Source organism: Gavialis gangeticus, unplaced genomic scaffold (assembly GCF_001723915.1).
Source record: "Gavialis gangeticus isolate Ggan-Ray unplaced genomic scaffold, GavGan_comp1, whole genome shotgun sequence".
NCBI lineage: Eukaryota > Metazoa > Chordata > Crocodylia > Gavialidae > Gavialis > Gavialis gangeticus.
In genome coordinates this window covers 115,874,874-115,885,576 of record NW_017729022.1, presented here as the reverse complement: position 1 = coordinate 115,885,576, position 10,703 = coordinate 115,874,874, and the positions used below count along the sequence as shown (strand labels likewise).

General features: G+C 46.7%; 1 protein-coding gene across 3 annotated transcripts in view; it reads right to left on the bottom strand.

Moving 5' to 3' along the window:
- Nucleotides 1–10,703, bottom strand: part of CCND2 (cyclin D2) — a 62,194-nt gene that overhangs the window by 24,142 nt on the left and 27,349 nt on the right. For 2 of the 3 annotated variants that reach the window (XM_019516011.1, XM_019516010.1), the window contains exon 4: nucleotides 7,022–7,170. In XM_019516011.1, coding sequence (XP_019371556.1) covers nucleotides 7,022–7,170 — 149 coding nt within the window. Of the gene's footprint in view, nucleotides 1–5,848; nucleotides 6,366–7,021; nucleotides 7,171–10,703 lie in introns of those variants that run through there. The other variant, XM_019516012.1, reaches the window with a different exon arrangement.

The following is a 10,703-nucleotide window of genomic DNA, read 5'->3' as shown; positions in this document are numbered from 1 at the left end:
ATCAGGGAGTGGGGGCTGGGAGATCCTTACTGGTTATCGGGATCAGAGAGCTGGGAGATAAAGATCTTCCAGGGCTAGCCCTGTGGTTGTAAAGCTGGCTCTGGGAGCTCCCTGCTGGTGGGGGCTCCATACTCCCAGAGCTGAATGGGGAAGGGCTCCCCAGCCTGTTTCCCATGCAGCTCTGTGCTCATGGAGCTGAGCAGAGAATAAGCTCCCCAGCCTGTTCTTCACCCAGCTCTGTGCTGATGGAGCTGAGTGGGGAACAGGCTCTCCAGCCTCTGCAATCATGGATTGGGGGCTGGGAACTGTCCTGATCAGGGGGAGATCCCAACCCTGTGCCCTGATCAGATGATCAAGACATGGGGCTTAGAAAAAGCTAAAGGGGTGGGGGTAAATCCCAGCCCCCTCCTCTGATTTGCCAGTGTGGCAGTTAGCAGACATTAGTAGCAAATCTGCTCCCACTTCCTTGCATGTGTGGATGCCTGCCTGATTTACTCGTGAGTAAACTACTCCTGGATCTAATGCACATGTAGACACACCCACTGCGGAGTAAATTAATTTACTTCAGCCTAATAGAGGCACATGTGTAGACAAGCAATGTTTACTGTGCAGCTAATTAGTTTACTGCGCAGTAAACATCTTGTGTAGATGAACCCTGTAGGTAGTTACCTGGGCTGAAATTTTCCATCCTGAACATCTGTGTAAGTTTGCATTGTTTTGGAAAATTTCTGCCAAAAACTGTTCAGACAGTTCTGAGGATGTGGCTGGGTCAAAATATGGTCTTTTGCTCAAGTTAAAAAAATTAGGTGACCTTTTGTTAGAAAGCATCTCAAGACCCCATGCTTTGAAGCAGGGAATTAACATTTGGGAGACAATGGCCTCTGTGTCAAGGATGTAGTTTTTCCCATCCCAGTGAAAATTCACTCAAAATTTGGCCAAGTTATTAAACCTTTGCAAAATCACAGTTCACCCATGTGCTCTAGGCCAAGTTACCTAAAAATTCTGTCTGTACTGAGCATAATTCAACTTGAGGCTGAGTAGAACTGTGGGCTGCCGGGCTCTGGGATTGAGGGAAGGCAGACTCTCTCTTCTGTGCTCCCAGTGACTTCCTTTCTGGATTTATCCAGTGTGAAAGAGGAAACTGCTATGACCAAATTAATAGGATCCAGGTCCAAACCCATGGGTGAATGTGGGGAAGAGCTTGGAACCAGGAGCTTAGGGGTGGAAGAAGAGCCTGGACTAGTAATTAAAGGCTTTATCATAATATATCATCATATATACCTTCATCAGAAAGTGAAATAAAGGCTTCATGGAAACCTCATTTCTGGCATGTGCCTGACTGAAATCATGATAAAGTTCCTTTAACACAGCTGGTTGTGTGTAATGTCCTAGTTTTTTTTTTAAAACAGCAAATGGTACCCTTCCCCCTGAAAGTCTCAACATCATTTCTCAGGGGCGTATGTTCTGGCCGTGTTGGTCTAAGGACATAAGCAGACAAGGTTTTTTGGGTAAATCTGATATCTTTCATTAGGCTAACTCAGCATCATTTTGACACTCACATGGACACCAAACCAGCAGGGCTGGGGTCTCCTGAGAGGCCACACACAACTCTGAAACAGAAGCAGATTTTTATCCCCATATGCAGAGAAGCACCAGAGGGGGCTCAGGCACACACTTTGTACTGGGTGTCACAGGTATCTGTTAACAGCAGAGGAAGAATGAAATGCAGGGATCTTGGCCTCCATTTCTAGCTCTGGAGGACAGTATGCTCTATTGGGCACAAAATCATCTGCCTGTTTCCCCCTAAGCTTGACAAGTCCTGCCAACCCATCCTCACAATCTCCTGAGTCCCAGACTCCACTGGTTCAGCTCCACATCCAGTCCCAGTCTCCCTGACAGTGAGTCTTATTCTTTCTCCAGACTCCATATTCTCAGTGTTCTTGCCTAACAAGCCCAGTGCCACCCCTAATCATTCAGCCACTTTCCCTTGTCTCTTTGCCCAGTCAGTTTCAGTTTCCTCTGTCCCTCACCCCTGATTGGACCAAAGGGGCCCATCAGTATTCCTTATCTTTAAAGGCTCCCAGTCCAAATCTTTCTTAGAGTGCTCCTTGTCCCATCTCATTCTTACCCTCAAGGTCCTTGCCCCAGTCTCTTTGCCTAGGCAGCCCCAGTTTTCCCAAGCCCAATACCTTAGTCCTGGTTTCCATCTCTTCCCTATTACCAGCCCCTGGTCCCACTGTCCACCTCCCATGCTCTTTGTCCCTGTCGATTTTCTTGCAGCCCCACTGGTCTGGGTCTTCGCCCTCAGTATTTGAAACAGGCAAATTCCTTCTCCCCATGCTGTGGAGGCATAGGAAAGGTGCTCACTGACAGCACAGGAGAGAGACCCTTCCTGCTCCCAGCTGAAGTGCCTGGACATGATCCCACCTCAGCTTGCAGCAGTCCAGACCTACAACTGCAGGGGAAGTCTTTGCTCAGCCCTGGTTTGGAACATGCCCATTGCAGACAAAATCTTCCATGAAGTCAGCCACTAAAATCTGAGAATTCTCTACTGAATAATAGGGAACTGATTTTTCAGAGGTGTAGCCTGGCTGGATTTGGGTGGCTGTTCACTAGGATGGCAAAAGGCCCACCCTTGAGACAAAGGCCTCCTGCTGAAAATTCAAGTCCCCATTCCAACAAGGGTGCTAGAACTTTTCAAACAACTGGTCACTGGGATTTCGAACCAATATTTTCCTATCCTTTTCTCAGAATCAGCTGTAATTTCCCAAAGCATCTCAGGCTGAGGCAAAAAGCCTGGATGCAAAAGTTCAGCCCAAATAACAAAAGGCTTTCAATTAATAGCATCTTACGATGGGAAGCACCAGGAAACCTTAATAATAGGCGGTGCCACCAGTTCAGCTTATAACAAGAACCATATGAATGAAATCCAAAGTGATAATATTAACCCAAGAGAAACTGTAGAAGCTCCCCGGGAAAACAAAGAGACTCAGCCCTTCCCTTCTCAAGCTTAGGCTTTTATAATATTCTGAAAGTGAATGAACTTCAGCTATGCTGGACCAAAGGCAACCCCACCCCTGAACTTAAACTCCTTCACTTCTCCCACCCCGCAAATCCACCCTAACGATTCCTTACTACTCTGCTTCTCCAGAAGACTTCACATTTTCCCCAGAACATTTCAGTCAGCAAAGAGAACACAGAGAAATTCAGGCTCCACAGCTGAAAGTTCAAACGTAATTGGCTTTACAGGTTAAAGTAGCATTGCTTTGACTTGCATCTAGAACCAAATAAAAACAAAAAACAGCAAAACAAACAGCACAGTCTGCAGAGGTGTGGTCCTTGCAGGAGAAAGTATGTGAGCAGCTGTATGGGAGTTTCTAAATGTTTTTCTGAGGTAGCCCCATGGAAAGTGAGTGGCTGTATGCCAACCTGGAGATGACTAAGGCATGGGTAACTGTGGCAAGGGCCATCTCAGAGAGGAATGCAACACTCTCTTTGCTTACAAAATAGAACAAAAAAGTGCTCTTTCCTAGTAACTGAGAATTATGAATAACTAGTAATCCCATGGGACCCTCTAATGTAGACCACATTAATACGTATGTTATAGCATGCCCTTCCCACCACCTAAGGTAGTACATATCCCCACTGTGAAATTGTACAAGTATTTCCCCTGTGCCACCAGCGCCACCTCTGTATTATCCAGAAGGGGTTTTTGCCAGCTAGCTCGACTCCATGCCACAAGCTTGGCGAGACACCGGGTCTGTAGTGTCTGGGTCAGATGAAAAGGAGACACAGAGCTGAATATCAACAGCATGCTGATGCCACTGCAACTCAAAACTCCTCTGCATACTGCATTACAGCAATAATGGAAAATCCCTGGGGCACCCTGCACAAGGGAACAACTCTCAAAGCATTTAAGTGACCACCCTCTGGGACCTCTGGGGAGAGAAAACACCCCATCACATCCAGTCCTATCAGGGCTTGCAGATACACCAGCAATACAGCAGAGGCTCCCTGTGCTCCTTTCCCCCCATCGGATGAATGCTAATTACTAGGGAAACAATATCAAGACTACAGGTTAAGCTTAGCAAGGCCAGGAATGTCATCATGTGACAGGCTAGGCCACAGTCTTAACCCTCTTTACCATGAACGAGGGGAAGAGCTCTGAACCCAGATGAGGGATGCTAGGTCTAGATAGCTGTCAGGGAGACCTGAATGTAAGTGCCTCTTATTTATGACCTCAGAAAACCTACCTCAAAACTATTACAAGGGGAGAGGGGAGTTCATGGGTACAAGGGGAAGTGAAGTGTTCCATTTCAACTCTATACCAATAGAAGCCCACCAAGCTTAGGGGGTGCACCTCCTACGCATCACCAATGCTTCCCACCAACTTTGATATAGTCCTACTTAATAGATACTTCCCATTCCCTTCTCTTCCATGCCGGGGGCTCCCTGTGAGCCCAGCTGTCTCCTTCACCCATCCATATCATTGTTCCCCATCTTCTCCTCTCCCCTTATCAAGGACTATTTGTCCCCTTATGCTTGCCTCTGTCTCATGCTAAGGTTTCAATGTGTCCCCTATGCCTCACTTCCCTCATAACATAATTCCCCCATCCCTTACCTCCTGTTGGTGCCCCTCCTGATTCCCATTTCTCACCATCATTACTATTGCTTTTCTTTCTGTTTGTGAGATAAATCATTTATAGCATCCATTTATTAATCTCAGTTGGGACAAGGGCAAAATGGAGGTGCGGGTATGGTGTTCTAGGCTATCATGAACCAGTTCTTTGATGTACAAACAATTCCAGACTTTGCTGAAGCTCATGTCTGTGCTAACCTCATACCAGGGTCTCCGTACACTCCCAATGCCACCCTTCTAGCAAGAGGGGTCTGTCCAACCCAAAATAATCCCTAAAATGTCAGAAGATTGTATGCAGCACTCAAAAGATAGCATGTTCCACTGAAAGAGATGTGCAGTGAGCTTTGCTCAGCCAGTAACACAGAGTATTTTTGGTTTCCATAGGAATGAAATAATCATAATGGATCTCATCCATCCAGTATAAATGAAACTACTAAAGAAGCTCTATATGGTAACTTATTTCCATTTTCATCAAAACATAAAGCCTAATACCTGTGATCACTCTTATTGCATTACCTTGCTTTTTACAGTTATTGTATTGCTCACACAGTCCCTTGCTCTGCACAACATCTACAGTACAGATATACAGAAGGCAACAAAGAGTTCTTGAGTACGAAAATTTTAATTTCAGTCTAAGAACCAGAAACAGTCTGGACACAAACTTTCTACAATTGCAGCTATTCAATTCAGATCAATAGCATGCAAAATTCAAAGCTTTGTTGTTTTTGGGCAAACTGATTTCCAACTCCAAAATTAACCCCCCCCACAAAAATTCACATTAAAACACAACTAAACTCAAGGGATCCCTCAGAAAATGCCAGCTCTTAGCTTTCATTCATTGTTTTTACTATAAAAATAATAGCGCAATTCTTCGGTTGCAAAGAACTCAGAAAGACCACAATAGGTCAGAATGTTTTTGACACTGTGGATTCCTGTTTGAAATCTCTGTATTTATCTTGTGAGTCTTGTGTAGGTGTTTGCACAACTAGCAATGTGTGGCTACTGTGCAGCACCATATGGCACCCTTAGAAATATCTTATGGCATCCTAGCTGAGAATCACTGCCTTAACCATTAGGTATTAAAAAATACAGTCACTCAGAATATCCAGTCTGCAAGATTAAAAATACAATGATTCATATTTTATTACATACTGACAATAGAAAAAGTAGCATCTTGTTTTGACGTGCATCAGTAACTCTCACCCAGAAAATGACCTGAGACTGCCACATGTCATGGTCTATTAAACAGCCATTAGTCACCTCTGCTATTCATGATAGGACTCTCTTACAGCTCAAGAAGTACCCTCAATGCTATGAATTCATACTGAAGGGAACTGAAACTGAGCTGAGCTAATTATTTGTATATATCATCCGTGGTGCATGAGGACAAAATCCAGATATTCCCTCTTACGCCCACCTTACTTTTTGTCAGCACTGAAGGACTAAAGATCTCTACAGCTCCTTTCAAATCAAAAGCCCTTTAAAACAGTGCTTTGGTGAAAGTCAGAACAACCTGCATTTCTCCGTGGGCTGTGTATACAGGGCCATGTTAAGCCCCTAACACAGTGGTTCATGGATCGGAGAAAGGTCAGGGAATGCCAAGGCCCTCCACTCATTTTCTTCATTACCTCTCAAGAGGATTGAGGTTGCACTCCCCTCTGTAACAGGTCCACTTGGGATGAGGGAAAGCCCACAGCCCTGCCTTCTCAAGAGACAAGAGCAGAGGCTGCCAAGACAATGCAGAGAAGGACCCTGACCCTGACCCTAGCCCAGTGGTCTCCAATCTTTTTAAGCAGGAGATCATCTTTAGCATTTAAAAGCAATCCAAGATCTATTGTATGCCACCCCCCTCACCGCCCCTCCCAGCATGCTTCCCCAGCAGGTCAGTCCCACCCAGCCATGCCCCACTCAACTTACTCCTGCTCCTGCCTCTGCGGCACCGTTCCTTATTACAGGGGCCTCACTCCAGCTCCTGCCCTTTCCCTCCCCCATGGACAGACTTGCTGGGCTGGGGTGGGTGTGAGCATGCACGTGGGCACTCAGCTCCCCCCTCCCCCCACCCCAGCCTCAGATCAATTTCAAAAGGCTCTGAGATCTACCGGTGAATTGAGATCCACTGGTTGGTGACCACTGCCCAAGACCCGTATCTTGGGCAGCCGCAGAAAAGCGATTCATTATTAGCAGGTTCACATTTTGAGCCACTCTCTGTGCTTTGTAATGATGTCCTTCAAGTACTTTGTCAGTGGAATTAGCATTCCCCCTGACTTCAAGCTGCTGCATGCTTGGCCTTCTAGGGTCAGACGAATTAACACCAGTCATATTTTCCACAGCTTTCTCAGCACAGAAGTAACAACCACCACAACAATTTTGGGGAGTACTTACCACATCTGTGTTTGTGATCTTGGCCAGGAGTTCTGTTAGACTGTCACCACAGAGGGAATGTTCCCCATCATCAAGCTGAAGGCCACAAATGGCTGCTCCCACACTTCCAGTTGCTATCATTGATGGTGGATACATGGCAAAGTTAAAATCTGCAGAAAAGGAACCAAGAGTTATTCCAAGCACCCATCATAAAAGCTGCTGGACTTCAGAGACTCCCAGCCAAAAATAAGGGAAATAAATGGGATGGAAAAAGACAGCCTTGTCTCATCTGACGGAGCTGAACAAGCTTGATGTAGACAGATGAGACAAAGTAACCCAATAAACAGAGAAACTGTGTCTGTTCCCTTTTTTAGGATGCATGTAGAACTGAAAGTGTTTTGAATTTTTTCCTTTTCTTTTCTTTTTTAAAGAAGGAGTGAGAGATTTCTGTTTTTATATTAGAAAGCCAGGTTTCAGTTTCATTGGGATTCTCTGTATAACTAGATGACTAGCTGGACTATGACAACAAAGTGATCAAAACTGAAGCAACTGAGAGGGGCAGAGGTTTCTAGTCAAGATGGCTTTTGTTTGTTTTTATTAGCATTTATTGAACTCAAATGGCCAGTAAACACTTGGGAGAAAAGAGCTCTTTGTTAAAACTCCTCTCTTCCCCTTGACCTCCTTTTCCCTACACCTGTCCAATTAAAGAGCATGGAAGGCTTGCAGCACATATCTGAGATCTCCCATAATTCTCTTAGGAAAAAAAAACCCAGGGAAGCTCAGACTTAGCGTTTCTGATATTTTAAGAGAGAGAGAAAGTGAAACAGAAAGAGAGAGAAAGAGGGGAAAAAGGAGGGAAAGAGAGAAAAGTATGAGATGAGAGAAAGAGAAAGAAAGAGAGGGAAAGAGAGAGAAAGGAAGTCTTTTTTTTTTAAACATGGAACACTCAGTGAATCTGTGCGTCATCCTTGCGCAGGGCCCATACTAATCTTCTCTGTATCATTTCAATTTTAGTATATATGCTGCTGAAGCAAGCACTTTAATATGTCAGAAAGAAAGAAAAACTTAAGTCCAATTTTTCTTGACTTTTGCAACTCAGCTTTCAGACCTTCTCAGTACTGATAAAGAGAATGTTTCATTTAGATTTCCTTTATGCAACCCTTTTTCCAGTTTAACTTCATTGCAAACATCTACACAAACTGTATGCCTTGCTGTTCATTGTCTATAGAGGTTATATAGGAAGCAGAGGGACACCCAAGCAGTGTATTACAGGTTCTATCCATATGTTCACTATATTTGCAAAAACAGAGATCATCCTAGCAAACAACCATTACAGAGTATTTCAGGCCAAACCTGCAGTTAATGTAAATGGGTGTAGCTCAGGGGTCGGCAAAATATGGACCGCAGGCTGGATCTGGCCCGCAGAGGGTCTTTGTCTAGCCCACAGCGGGTCCCTCGGTCCTACCTGCCCAAGCGCTGTCTAGCCTATGGTGCCTCCTACCGCTCCCTGGACATGTAGGGGGGCTGGGGTAGCTTTGCAGCAGGACTGCCTTTCTAGGCAGCCCAGCTGGAGGTGGCTCCTTCTGGCTGCTGCCACCGCTGCCCCAGCCTTATGGTACTGGCAGGGACCCGTGGGCACAGCCCTGACCCTGGCCTAACCTCCACCTGCTCCACACCGCCCGCCCATGCTGATCAGCAGCAGTGGCTGGGCAGAAACTGCTGCTCAGCACGGGGGAAAAGAGGCCCCTCCCTCTCACCGCTGCCAGGCAGTTCTTGCTGCAGCTGCCTGGAGCCTGTGCTTAGGCTGCCCTGTGGCTCCTTTGCAGCGTCACCCACAGGGTGGCCTGGAGCAGCAGTGATGGAGGTAGAGAGGAGCCACAGGGCAGCCCAGGTGTGGGCTCTGGGTAGCTGCAGCCACAACAGCCCAACATTGGTGAGGGGGTGGGGCCGCTTTTCCCCTGTGCCAGCAGCAGCTTCTGCCCAGCCACTGCTTAGTGTAGGTGGGGAGTGTGGAGCAGGCGTGAGGCGAGCCGGGGTCAAGGCTATGCCCACGGTTCCAGCTGGTCTGCCCAGGCCGGGATGAGACTGGTGTGGGCACGAGCTGGGCTGGTGCTGTGCACTGTTGGCAGTGGCGGGGAGGAGCCCCAGGGTGCGCAGGCTCCGGGATGTTGTGTGGGGGTACTGACCAGCTTAGGGGATGCCCATACGTATGTGGCCTTCCCTGGACCAGCTTCTTTGCAAGTGTCCCTTCTCCCCTGCACGGCAAAGCCATACTAATCCCCAGGCTTGGAGGCAATGGCCCCAGGAGTTCACCTATACCGCACCCCCCAGCCCAGGCCCTGCAGCCACCATTGCTGCGGGGGCCTATCGGCTTCCATAGCAAGTGGCAGGGGGAGCGTGGCAGGCCTAGACCACGGTGTTGCTGGTCACGAGAGGAAGGTGGAGTGGAGGCTCCAGTAACCAGGGCTGTGGGTGCTACAAGCTGCTGCCAGCAGCAGCCACAGCCCTAGGGCTCAGTGGGCCCATCTGCCCTGCCCTGCGTGTAGGGAGTGCTGCCAGCCTGGGATGCACATATGTGTGCATCTTCCCCATGCACACTCCAACATGCCCAAATATCCTCCTCCACAAACCCCCCCTCCCTACACACAATCACACCCCACAAAGAGCACACCTACCCACACCCCCTATCCGTCACATGGCACACCCCTACATCCAGCTCCCCAACCACACCCCACACACAATATACAAGAGTAAGACTTTATTTTGAGCTACTTTGCGATTGCTTTTATATACACTATGCAAGCACGCATAAATAAGGACAAAAATATTTTTTGAAATAAAGATAGATGTTTGATTTTTAGTATATTGTTTTTTTCCAGTTCCAAGATGGCAAACCCCTCTTCCCAAAAGAAGTACTTCTGGGGGCAAGGGGAGGGACTTCCAGTAGCACACTGAATTGGCAGCTAACAGAGTCAGTGTGCATTTGATTTAACTTGAATCGATTTAAATCAATTGTCAGAAAGCCTCGATTTAGTCACTGTTTTCTACCAAAAGGGCATTCTTGTTGTTTGACATCCTCAGTTCATTTAACTTCTTGAAACTTTGCACTTTTAGAGAGAGGTAAGGGCTTGGCTCTGCATACACAATCTTGCAGCGAGCCATAGATTTCACAGGCATTAGGGATGGAAGGGACCTCATAAGATCATCGGGTCTAGCCCCTGCCTAAGGGGCAGGAAGTCAGCTAGGCTCAGATGACCCCAGCAAGATAAGCATCCAAGTGTTTCTTAAAGGTATCCAGAATAGGTGCTTGCACCACTTCTGGGGGGAGCCTATTTGAGACTGAGACAAGAGGGCTGATGGGTAGGTAATCCGATGTCTTTATTGCTCATCTCCACATACTGCTGTTAACAAGGATGTTATCTCTGGAGACAAACCCACATTTTGAGAATTGAAAGTAAGCATCACAGAGATGCTTAATGAGTCTTCTAGACTGAGCACTGGGTCCCTTTGGGTTGAGTGGTTTTCTTTAATCTTTACTAATCTATAGAGAAAGCTCTCGGGAACCCTATAAGATTGGGCCCCTAATATAACACATGGCCTGTTGTGACCTATTTATAAAACTTTTCTAAAAAGGTTATACAAATATATTGTATCAAATAGTTTCATCATTTTATAGTAGCTAGGGTCAGGAGGGACCTGAACA